This window comes from Heterocephalus glaber, unplaced genomic scaffold (assembly GCF_053883595.1).
Source record: "Heterocephalus glaber isolate CG9 unplaced genomic scaffold, H.glaber_assembly_v1.0 deba00001479, whole genome shotgun sequence".
Lineage (NCBI taxonomy): Eukaryota > Metazoa > Chordata > Mammalia > Rodentia > Bathyergidae > Heterocephalus > Heterocephalus glaber.
The window spans coordinates 360,681-387,822 of NW_028258316.1; the positions used below are offsets into that span (position 1 = coordinate 360,681).

General features: G+C 44.7%; 1 protein-coding gene across 25 annotated transcripts in view; it reads right to left on the reverse strand.

Annotated features, from left to right (window-relative positions):
• The window catches only part of Ehmt1 (euchromatic histone lysine methyltransferase 1), a 192,149-nt gene that overhangs the window by 75,850 nt on the left and 89,157 nt on the right, over positions 1-27,142 (reverse strand). For 18 of the 25 annotated variants that reach the window (XM_087182606.1, XM_087182585.1, XM_087182608.1 and 15 more), the window contains 4 exons: positions 22,805-22,985; positions 9,080-9,237; positions 8,456-8,644; positions 273-350 (listed from right to left, as the gene is read on the reverse strand). In XM_087182606.1, the coding sequence (XP_087038732.1) occupies positions 273-350; positions 8,456-8,644; positions 9,080-9,237; positions 22,805-22,985 (606 nt within the window). The remainder of the gene's footprint in view (positions 1-272; positions 351-8,455; positions 8,645-9,079; positions 9,238-22,804; positions 22,986-27,142) is intronic. The other 7 variants (XM_087182590.1, XM_087182604.1, XM_087182594.1 and 4 more) reach the window with 2 other exon arrangements.

The following is a 27,142-nucleotide window of genomic DNA, read 5'->3' on the forward strand; positions in this document are numbered from 1 at the left end:
AGGACCCCAGCCCTCCCATCCCTCACTGTGGTGGCCAGCTCACATGAAAGTCCTATTTATTTCACCTCAAAACCCGCGTGTCCACTCACAGCAGTCACTCCACCCGTACTCGCCTTGTGCCTGAGAAACCAGCAAGTGGGACCAGACCCTTCCCTCAGAGCCTCATGTTGGGCAGCCCTGGGTCAGGCCTGCCTGGCCTGCTGCTGCACCTAGGGCAGGATCGCCCCTGCCTGCCTGACCCTCTGCTGTGACCAGACCCGTGCCAGGATTACCAGGTCAGACTCGTCTCCACAGTCCTCGTCCTCCCCAGTGTCTGCAGACTCCTGCTCTTCCTCTGACTCGCCGTCCATCTGGGAAGCCACGTGGCCAGGGAACCAAACCAAAAAAGAAGAACCAGTTAGCTCCTTTAGTGTAGACTAACAGATCCAACACAATGTTTAAACCACACGGCTGGTACGTGCTAGAGACACAGGTGGATGGCATGAGGCACTGTCATTCTACTGCCTTGCCTGGCCAACCCTGGTGGGGTGGGGTGGGGTGGGGTGGGATGGGATGGGGTGTCCAGGCAGAGAATGAGCCACACATACCCTGCTTTTCTGCTCCTGCTCCCCACCAGGATGCCCCATCCCAAACAGGCCTGTTCCTTGGCAGTGTCTTCAGATTACAACAAGAAGGGGAGCCCTCTGTCTGCACTCAAATTCAGCCCCTGGGCCCTGGATGTGACTGTGCTAACAAGGACAACATGCTCAAAGAGTGACAAGTGCTAGTAAGAAGTGGCAAAGTATCGATAGCAAAAACATTCTCACAAGGCACAAAGCAATACCCAACCTATCTCCTCCCACCCAAAAGCCCAGTTCAGCACACAATCATCACTGCTACAACCCCCAGCCCAGCCACCACAGTGGACCTGCTGCCCTGTCTGAATGGGTGAAAGCAACAGATACACTTCTGTGAACTTAACTCTTCTGATTACAGATATGTTTTAGAATTCTTTCCACATCGGAACAACAGACATCTTGTTTTTTCCTGCCATATTTATCTTTCCTATCTACACTAGCAATGCACAAAGATGTGTTCACGCCAAAGGCCCTAAACATGTGCACTTCCCTTCCCGCCCTCGCCTGCCCATCTGAGGGTGACAACTCAGCTGCTGCGTGACACATGCTGGGCCTGGATCTGAAGGATGCACACCAGGGCATCCCACTGTCCCTGCTTTCCCTGTGCAGGCTCACTTTTGAGCTGCGGTTTAGACAAGCCATGCTCCCCAGGGCCAACCCACAGTCACGGACGGATGGGCGATGCCTCTGTCAAAGGGCACACTGGCTCTGGGGGGACCTCCCAAAAACGTCCACAGAGGCACCCACTCTTCCGACAGTCTTCCTCTTACTTGGATCCCACTTTCCCAAAGACAGGAGGAACCGAGTATCTGCTGTAATACCCAGGACTCTTCTGGCTCTTCTGTTGTATCTTGCGTGACCTCATCCTCCACTCACTTCCAACTCTGTCTGGCTTTCTTATTGTAGAGGCTATGCTCTCTGAAGACAGAAACCTTTCAGCTGTTTAATATTTTACCAACATGACCTTTGGGCTTTGCTTCTGTTACGGCTGTGTCTAGCTGTCCCCCCAAAGCCTCATGCAGTCACAGGTGGGATTGGTGCAGAGGGGCTGGATCTAGAGCATGTGATCGATTCACGGTGCAATGCCAGGATTAAGGGTGCTAAGGTTAAGGGGGGTGATTACTAAATCAGTCCACTGACTGGTTTGGTACCACCCGAACCCTGGTAGCCTGGATACAATATAAGAGACAGAAAGAGGCTTGTCTTGTCCCTTGTTTGCTTTGCTGCCTTCTGCCCACCATGAACTGTTTCTCCTCTGTCATGCCACCCTGCCATGGAGACAGCCGATTATGAACTGAAACTCCTACAAACTGTGAGCTAAATAAACCCTTCCCCCTTTAACTTTGGGTATCGGGTATTCTGTCTCAGCAACAAGAGAAAAGTAACTAAGAGAGTTTCTGATTCTGATTCTCTTACCTAAGACCTTTAGTCTGCTTCTTGCCTTAAAAGGCCTTTCTTTCTCAATAATGGTCAGAAAAAGTTTCCAACGCTTTCTTCCACAGTTTGGTTACTCTAGGTGGACACTAAATCCTCTGGAATTCTTTTTAAAATAACAGCCATAGGAAGATATAATTTACCTACTCTACACCTGACCCTTTGAAGTGTACAATTCAGTAGTTTTTACCATATTCAGAGTTATGCAACCATCCCCACTACCTGACTTTAGAATGGAGTTTACATTCATTATACACCAAGATGCAAGTATTGGCCTCTATTTTGTAGTAAAATATCAAGTGAACAGTTACAGTAACATTTATTTAAAAGTTCATGATACCTTGATACTGACCTAAAACCCTACTCTTACCAAAACAAAACCCAAAACCTGTCTCTATGCACATACAGGTCTACCCTGAGTCTGGGGCCCTCACTCACACGTCCTTGCCCTGACGTGCCCTTGTTCCGCTGGTCTGCTGGTGCCATCTCCTGCTGCCCTCTTGCTTCCAACTCTTCAGAGTCGGGGTCTCTACAGCCTACTGACTGCAGAGTCAGCAACCTTGCAGAAGGTGCTACTTGGGATTTTGATGGAAACTTCTGAACTTCTTGTATACAATGCATATTCTCGTTTGGACAAAAGACAGATCCTTCCATGAAAGTGTATTTTTTTCTCAACCTCTTTCAACCAAGTTCTACCATTTCCCTAGGAAAGAGGGCACCTTTTTTGTTAAATTGATTACGGGGTGTTCTGGTGATACCAAGAATCACTGCAGTGCTCACTGTTCACTATTATCTGGACATCCATGTTTTTTACTTAGAAAAGTTTTTTCTTTCCCCTAAGCATTTGATTTTATTGATGATGGTGATATCACATTTTCTAAGAGACTAATGTAGCTACATGAGAAAATGACTGCTTTTTATGTCTTGATCTCATGAAATCCAGCTCAAATAGCTATATTAATTTTTGGCTGATTTTCCTGGATTTTCAAATGGATGATTATATTCTCAGTGAACTCTTCTCCTCTGTCCTTTTAAATATTAATGTGTCTTTCTGACTCTTCTCTTATAGCATCAGATAGAACAGTCAACTCTGCTGTGCTCATAATAAGAAATGAAAGCAGCAACTTTGCCCTCATTTTATACTTGATGACAGAAATACTTTGAATTTCACCATTACATATAACCTTTTTTGTAAGATTCTGACAATTTTAGTCAGCTTTATTTAATAATGAGTGTTCTTTTAATTTACTGGGTAGTGTTTTATTTTAAACAAGACTGAGCATTGAAACTAAACTCTACCTCCTTCTGAAACTCCAGCCAAGGGATTATAAAGGAGGGAATGAGGGTTACTCTGTAAAGTGTCATGTGATGCCTGTACATGTGGCAGCTCTACAGAAGAAGGCATAAGCTGAGATACCAAGGAAACAGAAGGAGGGACAAGAGCCAACATGGAGCAAGTGAGTAGGAAGGACTTGAGTCTGATGTGGCTGAAACCTATGCAGAGGGGGAGAAGGCAACCAGGCAGACACACTACTCCTATACCTATCCTGGAGATGCTGGCAGGAGATCCAAAGCTGACCGTGCCTGAGTGCCAGCCATCCTGCCAGTACTCAACCCACAGGACACAACTCCATTCACCAGGCCCAGCTATAGGTGCAGGGAAAAGCAAGGGCCCAGCTCTCTCCTGACCAGTACCAGAGTGACTGCTGCACCTAAGCCGTCACAGTCCTTGCAATGAGCCTCGAAGCCGGAGTGAAAGAAGACATTATGATAACCACCATTTCCAGACCAAAGAATACCTACAAAATGGTTTTCCAAACACACAGACAACCCAATAGGTAAGTGGCTGAGATGTGAACAGGCACTTCACCAAACATGGTATCCATGTGGCAAACAGACATACTGAAAAATATTCAATTTTCTTGAAATTCAAGGAAGTACAAATTAAAAAATATAATGAATCCAGGGCCAGGGATTTAGCTCAGTGGTGCTGCTGCCTGTCTCGCAAGCACAAGGTCCTAAGTTCGATCCCTGGTACCAAAATATACATATTTATTCCATACTCTATGCTCAGTGGATGGGCAGGGCTGAACTTGGCAGATCAGCACAGTAGACAGAGTGCTTAGAGGTGGCTTGTAGGAACGTAAACTGGCACAACCAACTGGCACACCAGTGTGGCAGTGACTAGGTGTTAACACAGGCATGGAGAGCCCATCCTGTGTGCTCGAAGGAATCAGCCATGCCAAGGATGCTAATGGCACTGTCACTGGGAATAGCACCAACAGAAACTACCCAAATGCCCACTGACAGTGGGATGGCCACATGAGCCAGGACAGAGTGACAGGGAATACTGTACCATGTGGTTCTCAGACATTCTGGTCTCAGGACCCTCTGTACGCTCTGAAAAATTACTGAAAACCACTAACAGTTTTGGTTAATATAGATTATATCAAAGATATTTACTGTAGAAATTTAGGCTGAAAATATTCAAACCACAAGGATATAGTTCTCCCACAAAGGAGATCAGGGGACAGACAACATCTCAGTACTGTTATGGTAAGTTCTGATCCTAGTGACCTAGAGACCTGCACCCAGTCCATGTGGAAAACCCCTACTCTACAACAATGAAGATTAACAACTAATATAAAAACCCCAAACATACTATAACCGAACCAAACTGAACCAAACAATTGTACAGTCCTAGCACTCAGGTGGACAGTCAATTTTGGGGGATGACAGGGGGAGGTGGGAGGCTCCAGGAGTGCAGGTGAAACTCAAGGCGCAAACCCAGGTGAGCTCACATAGGGATGCTGTTCTTTAACCATTGCCCAAATGTACATTCATTGTTATGTGTAACTGTAAAATAATCCCCCAAGTTTAAAGAACATAAAGCTGAACTTTATAAAATGCCATTTCTTGCTTGCTTGCTTACTTTAAGATGGGCTCTTGCTAGACGCTGGCCCAGCTGTGACCCTAGCTGGCCTTGACCCTGGCTGGGCTCCAGTGAGCCTCCTGCCTTGGTCTCATAAGTAATCAGACCACAGGCACACACGACCACCCAGCTTACAGTGCCTTGTAAACATACACATATCCCATGGGTTTTCTCATTTAATCTGCTAATTTAGTAAATCCTATTAACAGATTTCTAGTAGTGAATCAGTCTCTTACCTACTCCCCTAGTCACCTAGAAAGAGGGATTGAGACAGGGTCTCACAATGTAGCCCAGGCTGGCCCTGAACTCACAGTGATCCTCCAGCCTCAGCCTCTTGAGGGCCTGGAGTGCTGGGATTGTAGGCGTATGCCACCAGGCCTGGCAAGTGACTATTTTAGTCCACAGTTGCATCTGACTACTGTTTCATGCAGGGCTTCTGTACTTAAGGTCTCAGCGCACAACGTAGCCTCAGCTTGCTTCACTTTCTCCTTCTTGGTTCTTTGGTAAGCTTGACTTAGTTATTTTTTATTTTATATCAATACACAAGGGTCATGGTTGTTCAATGCCTATATCTGCTCTGGAAGATGTGGATCTCAAAAACAGAATCCAGAAATATGCAAATTCACATGCCATTTGGTATAGGGTTTGGCTGGCATTTTAAATCAGCAGGGGAAGAAATGTCAGGCAAGAGGTGGAGTGGAAACTGACCCCGCCACACCCTAACCACATGCTTTACCTTGAAAATTCTGAGACACAATTTATATACCTTAAAATTCACCCACTTTGAGAATGTCTGCCTCACCTTTTATCAAGAAATGAATTCTAGGGGCCGGGGATTTAGCTCAGTGGTTTTGCTGCCTGCTGCGCAAGCGCAAGGACCCGAATTCAATCCCCGGTACCAAAAAAAAAAGAAATGAATTCTATATGAATCAAATATTTACAAAGAAAGAAGGAAATCAAAGAAGGATAAGGCCCAAGAATGTAGCTCAGCAACACAGCACCAGCCTGGCAAGCACAAGATCCTGAGTTCAATCCTCGATACAAAAAAAAAAAAAGTATAGGGCCAGGGATTTAGCTCAGTGGTTTCGCAGCCTGCTGGGCAAGCGCAAGGACCCAAGTTCGGTCCCCAGTACCAAAAAAAAGAAAAAGAGTATAGAAGCCAGCTTGTGCCAGTTTATGAAAAATCAGCAGTGAGAGAGGTGGGTTCATGATAATTAGAACACAGAACTCTGAAGTTAGAATAGACCAGTGTCTGAGTTCTGACATCACGGACCAAGCCAAAGACCAGCACACGGGGAACATCAAGCCAACAGATCAACTCTAGGCTCACACAAAGCTCCTAGGACCTGGCTGTACCACTTAGGAAGCTGAGGCAGGAAGATCATGAGCTTGAGATCAGGCTAAGGTACAAAGCCAACCTGGACTACATAACAAGATGCTCACTCAGCAACAAAAAAATGCTGATAACATTTATTACACATGAGTACATTCAACAAGTCTGCTATGAAATGCCCCTGAAGCACTGCCTGTAAAAAAAAGAAAGTCACAAAACAGAATAAATGCAGCTGTAGAAATGATGATTTGTGCTGAGGAACAGGGGAAAGGGCACAAGTGCCACTGTAGAGCAGGTCCTTTTTTGTCCCTGAAATAAGGGTCAGGGCACAGAGGCCTCTCAGATGACCACCCTTCCTGGGAGGAGAGGCTGTGCAAGAAGTTTACCAAGTACACTGAAGGTTACCTGGACAACAGCATTATAGTGCTATTTGTTTTCTTCCTTACAGTCTCTCTATAAAAAGAAAATTAACAATTACTTTTAAATAAATAAATATTTAAAAATCTTATCTAATGTTAACATTTTCCACCAAATTTACTCTAATAATTAACTTAAGAGCTGGGGATAACATTTCCTTCCTTCCTTCTTTTTGTTTGCTGTGTTTTGAGACAGGGTCTTGCTATAGCCTTAGGCTGGCCTCAAACTTCCGGTGATCCTCCTGCCTTAGAGTCCCAAGTGCTAGGATTACAACCATGTGCCACCATGCCCAGCTAACATTTTAAAATTTGCTCCCAAGCATGTAAAAGGAGGTACCCACACAGCACAAACCCTACTGAAAGTACAAAAAGTTAAGCAACAGGATTATACATCCATCCCCAGGAACTTCTCTAACAGTTTAGAATAACTCACGTAAAGATGGTTCAACGTTTTCTCAAAAAAAAGTCTGACTCAGGCCAGGGATTTAGCTTAGTGGTTCCGTCGCTTACCTTGCAGGCGCAAGGACCCAAGTCTGATCCCTGGTACCAAAAAAAAAGTCTGACATATTTGGAAAGTAAACCACAAATATTAGCATGATTCTCAGCCTCCCACTGTTCCTCCCTGTCAAACACGACACTTTCTAATTTATCCCTCTCAGAAAAAGTCTAAATTTATGCTTAAACCTTAAAGCCCACTCAGAAAATTATTTCTGAGAACTTTCTCCATTTCCTTGAGATGCTGGGGCCAGTGCTGAGGTGTCAGGAGCACCAGAGAAGCCCAGGCAACCGCTGGTGGCTCCAGGCCTTTGGGGGATGAGGCAGCTGAGAGAAGAGTGAGGCTTGCCTCAGACACAGGACCAAGCTGTCTGTACAGAGAGTACCTGGCACCTAGGGACCCACCTGGAGTCTGCACAACAGCACAACCACACCACAGGTCACAAAAAGAGCCCTGGACACACATCTGCAAGGAGGGGCAGAGGCTGTGACCTTCACCAGTACAACAGATCCTCCATGAACCAGGTCCAGGATACATGCAAGGCACGCATGACCAAACACAAGCAGCCATAGCAGGAACACAGTAGGACATTAGTTAGGTCTTTGGGTTTGTTTGGTTTTTGGCAGTACTGAGGACTGAACCCAGTGCCTTTGCACTGAGCTACATCTCTAGGCCCTTTTTTTACCTTTTATTTCAAGACAGGGTCTTACTATGTCAGTAAGTTGCCCAAGCTAGACAACTTAATGACAATCATCCTGCCTCAGTCTGCCAGGGTGCTGGGATAACAGGTGTGCACCCATGCTCAGCTAAAACTTTGAGTTATTAATATTCATATGCCTGCCAACCTGGAGCTTAAGAGCTCATGAGACTTACATCAATGATGCTATACGGGAGGACAAACATTCCTAAAGTGAAAATAAACTAGTAACTCCAGAGAAATAAAATAAAAATCCAAGTCAAAGTAAATAGGGGGGAGGGCTGGGGATTTAGCTCAGAGGTTCTGCCACCTGCCTCACAAGCGCAAGGTCCTGAGTTCAATCCCCGGTACCAAAAAAAACCCACAAAACAAAAAAAAAGTAAATGGGGGGTGGGGGGGACTTAAAAAACAAAAAGTAAACAGAAGTTTCCTCAGGGGCTCGGAATGCCCAGAGTCCTAATACTCAGAAACTTCAGTCAACTCTGTGGTCTCCTTCACCTGCGCCCCTACCCGAGAAAGTGCGGCCCTACCTTCGGGGCACGGTCGGTCTCAGACATGCTCTCTTTAGAGGTTCTGCTGTCCTCTGTGGGAAACACAGCAGCCTGCTCAGCTCCATGATCCTCGTCCTCCTCGAGCTCATCCGAGTCGTCCTCATCCGAGTCCATCTCCAGACTCTCCCCATTCATGTGCAGCGTGCTATCGCCCAAGGCTTTCTCACCCTGGAACATAGCAGGCACACAGTTCTTGACGAGGACCTCTGCACAGCACCTTCTGCTGTGAGCCTAAGATGCTGGGGAGGTGCAAAAGCCTGCCGGGGCCAGAGATGCACCAAGCAGTACCCAGCACCTAAGAAGAGCCCAGCAGGCACTGGAGTGGGGGCAGGGAAGTGTGCGGTTTCCATCCAAATGCCACCTGGACACCGGCCATGCCCCACAGCAGAGGAAGCATGAAATTACTGACAATCAGGGCCGGGAATTTAGCTCAGTGGCACTGTGCCTGCCTCGCAAGCCCGAGGTCCTGAGTTCAATCCCCAGTACCCACCCCCCAAAATAATTACTGACAATCGCAAAGGATGTTCTTTGGCCAAAATGGCCCAAGACATAGAGACACACTAAACAAGCAAATGTGACAAATAACTCACACATTGCTCTTACCTTGGAGCCCACAGTGGAATGAGTTAAACTCTTAAACATCTCAATCACCGTCCTCTGCTTTAATACTTTGGTCTTTTTCTTAGGAACCAGGCTATAGGTTCCCATTCTTCGTTTTTTCTTCCGAGATACTGCAGCTGCTAAAACAAAAGGCAAGCAAGCTAAAAAAAAAAAAAAAAAAAAAAAAAAAAAAAAAAAAAAAATCCAAAAGGGGACAGAGAGGAAAAGAAATACCATTCAACTGTTTTCAGAAGTATGAAACAGTTTACAAAATTTGTTTATTAAAATTATCAGTAAACTCCACCCTATTGGATGCACTCTTGTGGATGTCAGTACAAGGCTGACAGGCATCTCACACTTGTTATCAACTGCACAGGAAGGCAAAACATCTCCAAGATCCTGCTTTCTTCAAAAGTAACACACTGAGCAAACGTCAAAACAGGCAGTAAAATCCCAAACCATTAGAAGCAAGGCCTTGAGATACTCCATACCATCTCCTTGCCTTGAACACAAGAAACTCTGCCCTTGAGAATCCTCTCACCCTACCAAATGCCCAACACTGTGTGCTGCAGAAAGACCACAGGGCTGAGAAGGAAGGGACCGACCTCACAAGCCCTCACTGGTGTGGCCAGGCCGGGCCAGTCATCCTAAGACACTGATCTATGTCTCTGCAGTGAGGCGTAGGTATCCCACTTCAACACATAACCACCTTTACACCTCTGTGGCCCATAGGACCCTCACCCCAACAACCCAAGAGCTAGAGGAAAAGAAGGTCCCTGGCATGCTGTCCAGGTCCCTGTGAACATGCAATTCTGGGGTTCAGGAAATGGTTTTCAACATGAGAAAATCCAGTGGGGCTAGGGACTCCAGACACCATATTAGACAAAGCAGCTTGATGGGCTTTTTTTTTTTTTTTTTTGAGACAGGGTCTCACTTTGTAGTGCAGGCTGGCCAAACTCACTGTGATCCTCCTGCCTCAGCCTCCTGAGTGCTGCAATTACATGTGTGTGCCACCACACTTGGCTGAAGTGTTTTACGTAATGAGATTTTGAGCATTTTTTTTAAAATGCTGCCAGGTTTTAAAAAAATGCAAAACTATTACTTTAGCACAGAATAAAATACTAAAGGAGGAAAACATGACATTTTAGTTAGTCCTATAATACAGAAAGTTGGAAGAACATTCAGGTATGACTCAACCAAAGCACAGGCTACCAGACGGCCCTCAGCTGCTGGGGCCAGGGACAGCATGGGACCATGCAGACAGCGGCCCCACATACCCTGCAGCGTGTTCCCTGGGTTAGGCACTGCGGCACAGGTCAAGAGAAGTACACATGCTGGGCATCTGACAGGCCCACAGCACATCTGCCCTAAGCAACAGGCAACCCTGGCTGCCCCAAGAACACTGCATTCACTGTCATCATCAATTTAACACTGTGATTGTTTTTGTGTTGTGGAACATGAGGGGCAAAGTGGTAGTGAATAACTTTTAAGTCTCTGAGGTTTAAAAAAGTACAGTCAGGCCTCCATATTCATGGGTTCTACAACCACAGATTCAACCAGCCACACACTGAAATATTTGAGTGCTGGGAAATGTAGCTCAGTGGTAGAGCACTTGCCTAGGATGTGCAAAGCCCTGGGTTCAATCCCAGTGCTACCCAAAAATAAAAATAAAGAAGAGGGCCAGGGATTTAGCTCAGTGGCACTGTGCTTGCCTTATAAGCACAAGGTGCTGAGTTTGATCCCGGGTACCGGGGAAAAAAAAAAGAAAGCAAGTATTTGGAAAACAATTTGCACCCAGAATGTATACAAATTTTTCCTGTCATTTCCTAAACAACATAGCACAACAACTCTACACAGCATTTTCATTGTATTAAGTGCTACAAGTGATAGAAGATTTACAGGCGATCCAAGAGTGTACATGGCTTGAGAAAAATACTGTGACACATTATACATTAAACATCCATGGATTTGGGTATCCACAAGGAGGGCAGGTGCTTCTGGCACCAATCCCTCATGGATACTAAGGGACAACCATGTGCACCTTCACACTAGATGTTTGTTCTTAACTCACAGTAACCCAGGATAACCAATGAACAGTCCAGGGCATGCTGCCTGTTTTACAGATAGTCTTGCAGGCACACAGCCATGCTCATCCTGCAGTCAGTGGCTACTCTCAGACTCCGACATAGAGACCTCGACAGCCTGAAGAACCGAAGGTATGTACCACCTCCCTGTCCCTGAAAACAATCTGTGGACTCCTGCAATGGCCAGCAGAGTGAGGGCAAGGGAGACAAACACACCTAGGAACAATGTCAGGGAGTCTGCTGGAGCCAAGCACAGGGACATTCGGATGGTCCTTACCAGGCTAACACATGGGAAACACATGCTAATACACACAGAATGCACCAGGGTACAGGCCAATGTGGAAACAACTGCAATGTCTAGAATGCCCGGGCTAGGGATTTAGCTCAGTGGTTCCGCTGCCTGCCTCGCAAGTGCAAGGTCCCAAATTTGATCCCTGGTACCGAAAAAAAAAAAAAAAATAGAAACAGGTTTTCCACAACCACAGCTGCTTCTGTAACCCTAGTTATTTCTTCTCTCAGGCTACAGGAAAAAAGGGCTGGCTGGGAGCAGAACCCCCACCGTGCCTTGCCACGCAGAGCTAGCCCCCTCCCTTCTTCCTCCCTGTCCAATAAGCCCATGGAGACTCCAGGCCCCTTGGGCTCCACCTGGCCACATAGGCAGCCCAGCACCCATGGGCACAGGCGGAGGCAGACGGCCTCCTCTCTCAGAGTGGTCTGGAGATGCCAAGAGGTGCTGGGGAGAGCTGCCCTCAGGGTGCCTCTGCAGCAGAGCTGTCATCCACATCTGTCACTTAGGGGTGGAAACATGAACTGATCTTGGAAGTTCTTCTCTCCCTTTTTTGTTTGTGGTGGTGGTGGTGGTGGAAAAATACATACACATAAAACGTACCATCTTATGCATTAAGTACACATTCATAATGTGCAACCATCACCCTATTCATCTCCATAACTATCATATCGAACTGAAACTGCTCCCATGAAACACTAACTTGCCCTTCCTGGCTCCCGTAGTGGCTAGCAATCCACCTTCTATTTTCTGTCTTTATGATTTCCATCACTCTAGGGACTTCACATGCATGGAATCACACACTGTTTGTCTTTGGGTGACCACTGACATATCATGCAGCACAATGTGCTCACGGTTCATCCCCGTTGCCATGGTAAAGCTGGACAGTAAGCCGCATTCTGCTTTCATTCATCCATCAATGGACACTGCGGGGCTTCCACCCTTTGGCTATTGTGATGTCACTGCTATGAATGTGAAGGCTGGCTCTTTTCGAGATCCCACTTTTAATTCTTTCGTGTATACACTCAGAGCAGAATTGCCAAATCACATGGTAATTCTGCATTTACGTTTTTGAAGAACCTCTGTACTGTTCTCCAATTGGCTATATCATTTTACATTCCCATCAGCAGTGCACAAGGGTTCCAGTTTCTCCACATCCTTGCCAACACATTATTTTAACAGGGTTTTTTGGTGTTTTGTTTTGTTTTTGGTAGGAACTAATGGGTATAAGGCAGAATCTCACTATAGTTTTGATTTGCATTTCTCCTGTAATTAGTCATGTTCAAGATATCCTCATCTGTTTAGAGGACATTTACGCCTCATCTGCAAAGAAATGTCTATCAAGACAAAAATGTCTTTGCCCATGTTTTAATCAAGTTGCTTTGTTGCTGTTATTGGGTTGTAGCACTTTATTCTGGAGAGGCTTTCAAATACTCTGTCCCACTCTGTCAGTTAGACTTTTACTCTGATGATACTCATCCCCTGATGAATGAAACTTTAATTCTCACAAGGTCCAATTTGTCTACTTTTTCTTTTGCTGCTTGTACTTTTGGTGTCATACCCAATAACACATTGCCAAATCCAAAGCTGAAAAGCTTTTCCCTCTATTTTCTCCTAAGCATTTTACAGTTCTATGCCTCACATTTAGGGCTCCAATCCATCTTGAGTTAACTTTCCTTTTGGTGTAAGGTCGGGGTCCTACTTCATCCTTTTGCAGGTGACTATCCAGTTTTCTCAGCATCATTTGTTGAAAAGCTGCTCTTCTCCCACTGAATGATCTCGGCAACCTTGTCAAAAATTAACCTGCCTCAGGGCCCCGGATTTGGCTCGGTGGTGGCGCACCTGCCTTGCAAGCACAAGGTCCTGAGTTCGATCCCTGGTACCACACACACACAAAAAATTAACCTACCACTTATGTACTGGTTTATTCTATTCCACCAAGCTCTCTAATCTATTCCATTGGTCTCCATGTCTATCATTATGTGAGCATCACATCACTGTGACTCCTTATAATAAGTTTTGAATCTCTATCTTATTAAATCTGTTGAGATTTCATTTGTGGCCTAACACATGATCTCTCTGGAAGAAGCCCCAAGTGCCCTTGAGGGGACTGTGTGATGTTGCTGTTACCAGAAGGCTTCGTACATGTCTATAAATCTAGCTGTCTTATGGTAGGTCCTCTAGATTATTATTATTATTTTTTTTTGGTACCGGGGATCGAACTCCAGTCCTTGCACTTGCGAGGCAGGCGGCAGAACCACTGAGCTAAATCCCCGACCTTCTAAATTATCTTTTATCTGACTGTTCAGCCCATTATTGAGAGCATGTATTGAAGTCTCCAACTATGACTGTAGAATTGTCTATTTCTCTCTTCAATTCTGTCAGGTTTTGTTTGCTTCATATATTTCAGTGGTCTAGCATTAGGTACATAAATGTTTTTAACTGTTACACTTTCTTGGCAAATTAGAACTTTTATTAATATACAGTGTCATCTCTTGTGACCTTTTTTGTTAATGTCTATTTTCCCTGATAGTAGCACAACCACCCTTGCTGTCTTTGGTTACTATTTAACTGAAATATTTTTTCCATCTTTCCACTTTCAATCTCCTGGTGTCTTTGGATTAACGTAGTTCTCTCATACATAATATATAACAGCATCATGCGCTTTTACACACTTTGCCAATCTTTGTCTTTTGAATTTTTTTTTTTTTTGGTACTGGGGATCAAACTCGGCACCTTATGCTTGCAAAACAGGTGGCAGAACCACTGAGCTAAATCCCTGGCTATGTGGACATGATCTTTTATTTCTGGTACCAGGGATCAAACTTGGGACCTTATGCTTGCAAAGCAGGTGGCGGAACCACTGAGCTAAATCCCTGGCTATGTGGATGTGATCTTTTTTTTTGGTACCAGGGTTTGAACTCAGCTCCTTGTGCTTGCAAGGCAGGCGGCAGAACCACTGAACTAAATCCCCAGCCCCTTTGTCTTTTGATTGTAAGTTTTATCTGTTTGTGTTTAAAGTAACTATTAAAAGAGGTACTTCTGCATTTTCTGTGTTTTCTATAAGACTTACAGCTTTTTGGGGTTATTTCTGGCATGTCTGTCTTCTTTTGTATTTACTTTAATTTTTATACAGAAATGTTTAAATTTCCCATTTTCTATCTCCCTGTATTTTCTTTATGGTTACTATGGGGATTACATTTAATATCCAAAGTTCTAACACTCTGAAGCATCAATGAACATACAGAAACTCTGTTCTTTTATGGCTCTGTTCCCACCCCTTTTGGTTGCTGTCATATTACACCTTTATATAATGTGTGCCCAAAGCAAAAATTAATTTTTTTTTGAGACAGGGGCTCGTATGTAGTCCAGGCTGGCCTTGAACTCGTGAGGGTACTCTTGCCCCAGCCTCCCGGGTGCTAGGATTATAGACGTGTGCCACCACACTTGGCTCCTAATCGATGCTTTTATGCACATTAATTTCTTACATTATGTACAAAAAATGTGACATTACAAGCCAAAATTTCAGTAAGACTAATAACTTTTTTTTAATGTATTAATCTGTTAAATCTTACAGAAAACAAAAATGAAACTATAAATCATTGTTACAATAACACAGCTTTTACAATGGCCCACTATCTACAACTGCCCCAGTGTTTATTTAGATCTTTCCCTTATTATACAACTTGGAGTTCCTTTCATCGTGCCCACTCCTTTAAGCATTTCTTTTAGGCAGGTCTAGTGATAACAAACTCCCTTAGCTTATGTTTACCTGAGAACACTAGAATTTTTCCCTCACTCTTGAAGGGCAGTTTTGCCATGCATATGATTCTGGGTTGACCACCTTTTTCTCTTTTAGCACTGTGCTCAGCCCACTGCCATCCACCCTCCAAAGTGTCTCTAAGAGCCACCTGCTGGAGCCCTACCAAAGAACCTCTTAAAAGTGTAAGTCATCTCTCTCCTGGTGCTCTCAAGACTCTGTGTTTCAAAAGTTTGATTATCTTGTATCTCAGTGGTCTGAGTTCATTTGCCTTCTATGTTTATATTCATGTCTTTCATCATACTTCGGAGGGTTCAGTCATTATTTCTTCAAATATTCCCTCCCTCCACACACGCTCTACTCATTGGCTTTCTATGGTGTCTGCTGACCCACTTGATGGGTGTCCCACAGGTTCTAAGCCTCAGCTCAGTACTCTTGATCTTTTTCCTTTCTAATTCTCAGACTCAATGATTTCTACTGTCCTATTTTCAAGTTCACTGACCCTTTCCTCTGCCTGCTCAAATCTGCCTTTAATCCCTCTAGGGAATTTTTCATTTCAGCTGTTATATTTTTTAGTGCCAGAATTTATTTTTGGTTCCTTTCTAAAGGTTTTCTATCTCTCTCTCTTTTTTTAAGCTGCTTTTTTTTTTTTTTTTTGGTACAGGGATCAAGCTCGGGACCTTGCACTTGCAAGGCAGGTGGTGGAACCACTGAGCTAAATCCCCAGTTCTCTATCTCTTCATTAATACTTTCATTTCATTTACACACATCATTTTCTTAACTTTCTCCATGTCTTAGAATACCTACAAGATAGTTGTTTTAAAGTCTTTGTCTAACATATCTGATAGCAGACATTTCTCAGGAATGGTATTCTGGATTTATTTTTCCCTTAAAAAGGGCCAAACTTCCCTAGGATTTTTGCATGTCTTGAGGTTTCTATTGGAGCTGAGACCTCTGAATTTACTGCTGTAGTGGCTAGGAAGCGGCACCACCCCTTCCCCGGGCCGCTCTTTGTTGTGGTAATTGTACTGCTTTGGCTCTGTGATGGTTATGGGACATCTCTGAGCCAAATATTAGCCTAAGGAATAAACTTCAGGGCTTCTCATTTCTGTTCTTAGCCTACACTTTTCCTGAGCACACACTTCCTTTTTGTGGTACCAGGGATCAAACAGGACCTTGTGCTTGCCAGGCAGGCACGGTGCCACTGAACTACATCCCCGGCCCCACAGACTTTCTTTTTCCCCTCAGATACAGTTGCTTTTGAACAGAGCTAGTGTTTAATGCCTGGTTCCCAAAAAGAGAAAAAGAGAAAAATAAAAGGGGTGGGGATAACAAACACACCAGCTCTCCATATGCCCTGGCAGGCATGCATGTGGGAGTGGGAGCCTGTGACAACATGCAGCAGTGGAGGGACATGTAGCAACAGGCCCTGAACTAGAGGTCTGCACTTTCACCAGAGAAAAATGTTGCTCAAGGGTGCCAGAACATTCACACCCACAGCCACAGGCCAGGCTGGGTGGACACAGCTGTGACTGTATTACACAGTAAAACTGACCTCACATGCAGAATGCTACTTGTCAAAATAAACATCAGCCATGTGTAGTGTGGCACATGCCTATCCTCCATCCCAGCTATTTGGAGGCTAAGGCACAAGGAACACAAGTTCAAGGGCAGCTTGGTCAACTTAATGAGAACCTGTCTCCAAATACAAAATAAAACATAGAGAAACCCTGTCTCAAACAAAATAAAATCTTCAGTACCATAAAACAAACAAGAACAACTCAGGTTCTTCTCTAAACCCAACTCTGTGTGACTGTGAACTTTGATCAGTTTGGTCTCCCTGCCTTGGGCTGTGACACACTCAAAGGATTCAGAGGGCTTCCAGGCTCGCAAGTTCAGGGTCCCGATTTCTCACATTGAAGTACAGAGGGGAGATGTTGGGAGCCATTCTACATAATTTTGGGGGGAAAAACTCATTTCACAATTAAATTATGATTAGGGCTGTCTGATGCCTCAATAGTCCCATGATGTGACAATCAAGTGCAAGATTACATCAGCTGAAGACATCCTGGTTCTTTGAGAATGGAGTAGTAATACAAAAAGAGAAAGGTTTCATTCCAGGAGGGACAAACTCCTTATCAGCTTAACCTATCCCACCTACTATTCTAAGGATGTTTGCTCATCTTACTGTGCTGTCTTTATTCTTACTGTAAGCTCCTCATCTAAAATCTTCATTGTTATAGGATTACCTCCACCCTCCCAGAATCTGATACTGATCCTTGTCAATTTAAGATTATTGCTGCCCTCTGAGTCATCTGACACACCCTATAAACCCAATAGCAGCAAGCTTAGGGTCCCTTTGTCTTTGCTGCCCAGAGCACCACTGATCAGGCCCAAAACCCAACTTCTTCTCCAAGTCTCATTTCTCATCTTTATTCTTATCAGCTCTGTGTTGTAGTGGCTCACAGGAGATCAGGACCCACTGCAGGGGTTCTGGTAACACTCCCTTTCCCATTACCTATAGGGTAAGATACAGGGCCTGTACATCAGAGCCACCTGAGACAGGAGCAAGCTGCCCTGTGGAGCTAGGCTAGGATGTCAGCCAAAAAAACATACTCTTAACCGCAGGGATCAACTCATCTTTCCTGCCTGTGGTAAACCTATTGGCTCACCAGGAGAGAAAAGAACATAGCCTTCTGTCAGCATCAGCACAATAATATTAAGAATTAATAAAGAGATCCCATGGACTCTTAGCACTATCTCAGACAACTCTGGTGTTAGCTTGGACACCTCAAAGGTCACATACATAGCAAGCAGAGGAAGGCAAGAGGTCTCAGGAAACAGAACAGTGGCCATCCCTGTCCCTGGTCTATACAGACCCTGCTGCCAACATCCTACATCCATTTCTACCATGCCAACAGTGGTCTTTATATCCCAGGACACACGGGCATGGACAAGCGACACTGTGCCATGAGATGGTTACATCTACCCTCCAGATATCAGACTCTCAGCATTTCTAGCAACACTCGAAGGTAAGCCAGTGACTCTAACAAGCAGGGAATGCTCCTCCCTGGGAAACACTTACAGGCACAGAAACTGTGACTTCTCCTTCCCTGGGAGGTGGCGCAAGCCCAGAGGAACAGTGAGGCTAGGGGAGCATCTATAGCCACACATTCGAAAGTCAGCAAACTGCTGGATCATATGGCATCTGTGGTCTGAGGCTATTCCACACACAGCACCCTCAACTAGCCACTGACTTTCAAGCCTACAAGAAGAAGGGAAGTTAAGTGGAAGGGTGTAAAAGGGTTAAACAGGAGGCCTGTGAACACTGTGCATTGTTTTAGAAAGATCTTACTGAAATGTGATAAAATAGTAATGCTGATATAAGAAAACTTAGTGTGTTAACAGAAATACTGACTTTTGACTTTCCTTGTCAGTCCTTATACATAAATATAATTCTATAGAACTCTGCAAAATGACAGGTGTAATTGATTAAAACAACACTGAATCAAGTGGCCAAAAGGACAGAGTTGGGAACATAAAGACTGATTTTGCTTCCTAACCACCACATTCTAAGTGAAAGAGCCAGGGCTCCCTGAACAAGCTCTAGTTCCAGCTTGGGAAGGAAAAGACAAGCTGAGCCTGGTCTACCTGGTCCACCCAGAGAGTTTGAAGAAAAGGCTGAGCCACATCCAAGAACTCAGGACCCAGCTGAAGCCCCAGTGACCAAACTGGAGTGATTCAAGCAACAAAATGAGAGTAATGAACACCAGTCCAGAGACTAAAATGAGAGTTTATAAGCTGCAATTGTTTGTGTCCTGAATGTCCCCAAAGGCCTATGTGTTAATGGGTTGGGCGCCAGTATGGCACTCTTGGGAAGGAGTGGTGCCTGTAGAAGGGCCTAGTGGAAGTCTTCAAGTCCCTAGAGGCATGCCCTCGAAGGGGACAGGGGCATTCTGGACGCTTCTTCCTTCCTTTCCCAGGCACCATAGTGAATGGTTTTGCTCTGCCGTGCACAAACACCATGATGTGTCACACAGGTTTAACGCAAAAGGACAAAAGGACCAACCAATGCTAGACTGTAACCTCTAAAACTGGGCCAAAACAAACCTTTTCTCTTTATTTATAATTTACCTTACTTATTTGTCATAGTGACCGAAAGCTAATACAGTCTCTTTTTTTGGAGACAGGATCTTACCATGTAATTCAGGCTGACCTTGAACTGCTAAATTGCCCTGGCTGGTCTCAAACCCACAACTCTCCTGCCTCCACTTCCCAAGTGCTAGGATTACAAATGTGCACCACCGACAATCCACAATGTGGGAAAAAATCTTCACCTGCTCTTCCTCAGACAAAGGTCTACTATCTTGAATCCATAAAGAACTTAAAAAGATCAGACCTCCCAAATTTAAAGACCCAATCCAAAACTGGACATCTGAAATGAACAGACATTTCTCAGACAAAGAATTAGAAATAGCAAATAAATACATGAAAAAATGTTCAACATCACTGGTCATTCGAGAGATGCAAATGAAAACAACGCTGAGATTCCACTTCACTCCAGAAAGAATGGCTGCTATCATGAAATCAACCAATAACAAATGCTGGCGGGGCTGTGGGGAAAGAGGAACCCTGCTCCACTGCTGGTGGGAGTGTAGACTGGTGCAACCACTGTGGGAATCAGTATGGAGATACCTCAAAGAACTAGGACTGGAAATCCCATCTGACCCTGCTATTCCACTGCTGGGGATCTTCCCCAAAGAATTAAAAGAATCATACCACAGTGATATATGTACACCCATGTTCATAGCAGTGCAATTTGTAATAGCTAAAACTTGGAAACAGCCCAAATGCCCATCAACTGGAGACTGGATAAAGAAAATGTGGGGTTTTTTATAAAATGGAGTACTACTCAGACATAAAAAATGAGAAATTAGAGACATTTATAGCTAAGTGGATGCACATTGAGGCAATACTCTTAAGTGAAATAAATAGGACACAGATGTGTAAATGCCGAATAGTTTCTCTGGTGTGAGAAACTGAAAGTGTAAATAAGGACTAAATGTATAATAGGTCATGTGAAATAGGAAGAAAAGGGGCAAAGGGGAAGGAAGTGGGAGGGCTAGGGGAAAGGATAGAAGGGGATGGGATTAATGTGAGAAAGTGGAAAAATAGGAACAAAATCTTTGTAAATAGGGAGGACTGGAGGGGTTGAAGGGAGGGCTGGGCAAGGGTGAAAAATAAGAACCAAGAGAGACTATGTAAAGGTGCAAATTTCCAATGATGAGTGTCATTATATTGTATACCTAAAATGTACCAATGATTAGAATGAATAATCGATAATGTAAAATAAGAAGAAAAGGTCCAAAAGGGTAGGGGTAGTGGGAGGCACAGGGGAAAGGAAAGAAGGGAAAGGAAAAAATGATGAGAAATGGAAAAAATGGAAATAAAGTCTTTGTAAACAGGGAAGGGTGGAGGGCGTGAAGGGAGGGCTAGGAATGGGGAAAAAATAAGAACCAAGATGCATTATATAAAGGTACAATTCCCAATGAGAAATGTAATTGTGTTGTATACCTACAATGTACCAATAAAAGAATTTAATACAAAAAAAAAAACAACAAATGTGCACCACCATGCCCAGCTATACCATTAATAAAGACAGACAGATAGATGATGACTAGCTAGATAAGATGGGAGAGTGAATCATTTTCTTACAACACCAACAGAATAGACCAGACCAACTTAGGGAGTGGTGGAGATAGAAAACCACCACTGGGCCCCTACCTGACAGCACTTCCTGGTGGCTGTGATAAAAAGCAAGGCTTCTGGGCCAGGGATTTAGCTCAGTGGTTCTGGTGCCTGCCTCACAACTGCAAGGCCCTGAGTTCGATCCCCGGTACCAAAAAAAAAAAAAAAAGCAAGGCTTCTACAGAGCCTCAGTCTACACACACACACACACACACACACAAACACACGCACACGCACACGGCACCTGCTGAGGACAACCTGGGAAACAGGAATATTATGAGGGAAGGACCTACAGACACTGCCTGCCCTACCACGACAGGAAGCCACCCAACTCCTAGAGACATATGTGAGTCACTGAACTGATCCTGAGGAAGACTGGAATACCACATCCAACAAGTTCTACAGAACACCTGCCTATGTTCTCAAAACACCAATGTCAAGAATGACAAAGAAGGCTGGAATGTTTCAGATTACAGGAGACCAACAAGACACAACAACCAGGTAACTGTGGGATCTAGGGCCAGAAATAACTTTTTTTTTTTTTGAGACACAGTCTCACTGTGTAGTTCAGCCTACCCTTAAACCCACTATGAAGCCCAGGCTGGCCTTGAACTCATGGCAATCCTCCTGCCTCAGTCTCCCGAGCGCTGGGATTAAAGGCGTGTGAGCCCACTTTGCACTTACAGGGCGCCACTGCAGAACTGACTTTCTTTGGCTGTAAGGGACATGAACAGAAAACTGGCAACAGGTGAACAATGTACTAAAATGAAATAACTGTGTCACAGTGAAGTTAATTTCCCAATTCTGGTTACTGCACTGCAGTTATTTAAGAGAATGTTCTTATTTCTGGAGACATCACACTATTATCTAAGGAAATGTACTGAAGTGTTTACAGGTGGAAGGGTGTAAGTCTGCACTGGGCAACTTATGTTCAATGAATAATCGATGTTTAAATCATTAAAAAAAAAAAAGCTATGTACCGGAAAGGAAGGAATGATTGTGGTTTTGGTAAAAGGAGTTAAGGGTACATAGGAATTCTTTGTAGAATTTTCATAACTTTGCTGGAAATCTGAAATTCCATTAAAATAAAAAATATTTTAAAGGTCCAGAAAAAGACATGACCTTTAGCCTGGGGAGACTCCCTAAGTATAAGGTCTTTTGGGTTGACAGCCCCAGCACAGGCTGACCTACCTGCATATTCAGAAGGCCGGCTAGCCGATCTGTTCTAAGTTCAAACTCTTCACTAGAGGGATCACCCATCTCTTCTGGAAGAGAGCTGCATATACTTCTGCAGGCTGACAGGAAAGCCTGGGGACATGAGGTGTCCCTCACTCTGAAGCATATACCCATCAGCAGCCTGCTTATGGGGCCACTTATACTGTTACTCCTCCCCTCCCACAAGAGATCTCCCATAGTAATAGAGTTCAACTCCCCTGCCTGACGAGAGGACACACAAGTCCAATACAGCGAGAAAAAATGGTCGTGGTAACAGAGCCAGAGGCAAAGGCTCCTCAAACCTCAGCCCACCCAGCACATCACATGCTTCCAAGAGTGCCTAACGCAGGACCACGGAAGTTCTCACCCCAAACTCTCCACTCCGTCAGCCCAAGAGTGAAAGCTGAACACAATGTTCACCTTGGATTCAAAGGCAAGTGAGAACAAGTAAACACTGAGTCAAGCGGCCAAAAGGCCAGGGCAGGGAGCACAAAGGTGCTGTGCAAGGAAGGCATGGGTCAGAAGCTGGAGCCTCTCTAGCTGTGCAGAGGCCACATGTCCCAAGCAGCTCTTTCCAGAGGGTGTAGGTTCCAGACATACAACAGGAACGAGTGAGAGATGCTGTGTCCTTTTACCTGTCTGTGACTTCGTGGTGGCCATGTAGCATTGGTTCTGAGGTAGCGACTGGTGAAGGGATGGGAAAGGGGGTAAAAGCTGCTGTCGTCCACAATCAGAAACATTTCTGCTGATCTCCTCTTTTGGTTCCTTATGGTCTCTCACTTCCCGAACTTCTCTGGGATCCTTGCTGGCTGTATGCTTCAAAGACAAAAACAATTAATAACAGTGACTGTGTACAAGCAGATGGTTGCTCAAATAATACATACCCCAAATCAGTTCTTTCCCCATTAATTCATTTCAACTGAAAGATAAATGAGCCATTAAGGGAAGGCAGAGTTCATAAATCCACACACCACAGCTGTCATCAAAGGAGCATCTAATAGTGGGGCACATGTGCCCAGTCACTAGGTGGGTGACTGAGGTCAGCATCTCAAACCATGGCCCAAGGTAAGAGCTATTAACACGTTCACAACGGGCCGTAATTTGTGCATCTCACTGCTGGGTGGCTCTGATTTGAATTTGATCATTCCCATCAGCTTGAGCCACCACCAGTGGTACACACATGACTGTCCCATCGGGCAGCTTGTACTGCTTCTCAGGGTGTCTTTGTTTACAATAATGCAAAGAAAGGAAATGACTTAGCACACGGGATGGCATCAAAAGTTTTAATACAGCTAATTTGCATACAGCAGTTATAAATACATATTACATTCACAAGTAATGGGGTATTTCAAAGATTTCCATGTTAAAATTTAGAGAACTAGTTATTAATAAACTATTCAAGAATATAAATAAATTTCTTTTAATTTGATGAAATAAATAATTGTGCTGACTATTGTGATAATTTTAATTTGTATGAAAAGAATTAATATTTATATTTGAGGGCCGGGGATTTACAGTGGTTCCATCACCTGCCTCACAAGCGCAAGGACCTGAGTTCGATCCCTGGTACAAAAAAAAAAAAAAAAATTTATATTTGGGCAGTAATTATTCAAATTCAAGCAACTAACTGGATTTGATCTATCTATAGACTTTTTAGTGATTTTATTAGTAAAAAGACATAAAAGTGATTAGATACATTTGTACCACCAGTGGTATAAGCCACCCGATAGGACGGTCATGCATGCACCACCGGTGGTTCAAGTCGATGGGAACATGTTAAAAGTCTAACTGTAAAAAGAACTAACTGAGAATAGGGACAAAGGGGGCCAGGGATTTAGCTCAGTGGTGCTGCCGCCTGCTTGACAAGCACAAGGTCCCGAGTTCGATCCCTGGTATCCAAAAAAAAAAGATGAGGGACAAGCAGGAGGAAGTGAGGAGGCAGGGAGCCGGAGAGGGAGCAGCTGCACAAGGAGCCACATGTAGTCTGCAAAACCTAAGACATTTTTTATTTAGCTCTTTGCAGAAAAAGTCTGCCAACCCTTGATTAGGTAGTAAATACTACTAAGCTAAAAAATACCTAAAAACTCTTGGCAGTGCTTCCATGGTTTACCCTGGCTACACTCCGCAACATCAAAATGGCATGTGTTCCACAATAGCTAATTAGGCTACATTTAAAAATGATCTCCTACTCACAGTTTGACAAAGCATACCATTTCCTGGCAATGAGACCAGAGAGGAGTGGCCAAAGTTGAGAACAACTGTAATTCAAAGCACTGGATAAACACTGGACACCACAAAATGGGTTTGGGGGACCCAAGATTCACTCCCTGAGGTCACAGTAAGGTAGAGAGGCACACGGGGGAGTCCCAGGTGAGAAGGCAAGCACGACACAGCTGACTGGTGAGGGCAGCAGGCTGTGCCCACAGCGGCAGGAGGCCGAGGACTGGGTGCTCTCTGTCGGGTTGCTGCAGCTCCCCACATCTGACCACCAAGCTAGGGAATGGCTATGGGTCTGGATGCATCACATGTCTTTACATGCTGGAAACTTAGTCTCCAAATCTGTATGTTAATGGTATTTGGGGGTGGAATCTTGGGGAGATAATCGGATTCAAGGAGATTGTGAGGGAGGGTCCTGTGATGGCACAGACCAGAGACTTGGCTGCTGGCATGCTTTCTCTGTCTCCCTATGCAACTCTCAGCAGAGTCACAATGTAGCAAGAAGCCCTCACCAGATGCCACACCATGTCTGGTCTTCCCGGCCTCCAGACCCGTAAGCTAAATTCCTACTCTGTAAATTACCCAGAGACAGAACAGAAAACAGACTGGTGCAGGAACCTTCCTGGTGATCCCAGGTCTACGCAGTTTTCTGTTGCTTCCCTCAGTGGACACCCACCCAGCTCACGAGCCCTGTTGCGGTATCCCCTGTGCTTTCCCCTGAGGGCCTTGGAACTTACCTCCACTCCTGGAGTCCTCTTTTTTTCCCCCCTGGGAATTAACTCTCTCTTCTTCCTTCAAACCACAACTCAAATACAACAGCACTTTTTTTTTTTTTTTGGACGGGGGATCGAACTCAGGTCCTTGCCCTTGCAGTGCAGGCAGCAGAACCATGGAGCTAAACCCTCGGCACTACGACAGCTCTTCCTGCAGCTTCCACTGGATAACCACCCTCTGCACACAGAGCACTGTTTCAAGGAACAATGCAAAGCTGCTAAGCCCTTCTCTGCTCACAAGGCTGGGCACTGATGCTGTCACTATCCAACCACACGACTCAGCTACTGCTCCTGTGCCACCTACCAACTACGAAGCAGATAGCAAGTAGACAGTGGCCAGCCCACCCTAGCTAGTACTTGCAGATAAATACAAACTGTAATTTTAACATACACATAAAGTTTGTTTTGGTACCAGAAAGTGAACTCGGGGCCTCACACTTGCCAGGCGAGCACTGTGCCACTGAGCTACATTCCTGGCATACACATGAAGTTTGAAGAGGAAATAACCACATGCAGCTAATCTTCATTAGGTATAAAATCTACCTTTTCATTTAAGAGGTTATTTTCAAAATTCTAAAAAATTAAGAACTACTGAACCAAAGTGAGGACTCTAGGCCTTGTCCATATCACTGCCTAACAAAGCACAGCCATGAGAAAAAAGTACCTGTGCACAGAAGGGCAGAGCACAGGCCTTTGTCATCACACAGCTTTGCTGGCCACCTGAACCGTCCTTGCTAGGCTCTGCACCCCAGGCTCTGCCGCCCTGGCCTGGCCGGTCCCTGGGGACCAGGGTGAGCTCTCACAGCTGAACACACATCACAAGTCAACACCCCTTGCACCATCACTAAGGAATAACCCCTGCCTCACAGTGGAGTGGAAAGGTCACCTCCCTTCCCACATCCACAGCCCAGTGGTAAGCACACAGAGAAGGAGCAAGATGCAGGAACAGACGCAGAGGAGAAAGCATAGAGCCACCAGTCAACTCCTCTTGCTCCTTAACTGTATACACAATTCAGTTAGGAAAGAAATTACAGAAGCTCCAAAATCTGGCCCAAAGAGTTCTTAGACATCACAGCAAGAGCACAGTCCAGAAAAGGAACCTAACTGAACTCCATCAAAATGAAAAAAACCTTTGCTCTGGGAAAGACTCCTTGAGTGGAAGAAGATAAACTTAAGATGAGAGAACATAACTGCAAACACACATCTGATAAAGAAATCTCCATGCTAACAAAACCACCTAATCATAGAAGGAAGGAGAGGCATGAAAGGCATTTCAGCAGTGATGACTCACTGCTGGCAGATGAGCAATCAAGAAACCTCCACAGCAATACCCACGAGGAGCTCAAGTTAAACACATGGAGATGCCACCACACTCCATCAGATTAAGAAAGCCACAGCCGGCATCACAAAATGATGGTGGGGATGCGAGAAACTGGATGGTCCCTCCACTGCTAGGGAACATAAGATACGCAGATACTCTGGAATGCTGAAGACCTGCCAGTTTCTTATAAAAAGGAACATCCATTGCTTCTTGGCCTTTTGGCTAAGATCGAGTATAAAACAGAACATCCAATCATCACCAACCAAGTAATTATACTCCTGGATAGTCAATCCAGAGAGGTGAAACTCGTGTGCAAACAAAAACGTCCATAAATGCTCAGAGCAGCTTTAACACAATAATCCAAATGGGAAAGGCCCAAGTATCCTTAGTGAGAAGCAGCTGAACTGCACCTGGTCCATGGTAGACAACCAGGCAGCCCGAGGAGTAGACTCAGACTCAGGACACAAGTGGGGCAGTTCTCAAGAGACCTATGCTGAACAGAAAAAAGCCATCCCTGAAGGTTCTACACTTTATAATTCCACTCATACAACATCTGAAATAACTCAATTATAGAAACAGAAAACAGACTAGAGGTTACTAGGGGTCAGGGAGGAGTGTGCCATGGGGGATCCAGCATGACTGAATGTTCCACTCTCGGACTG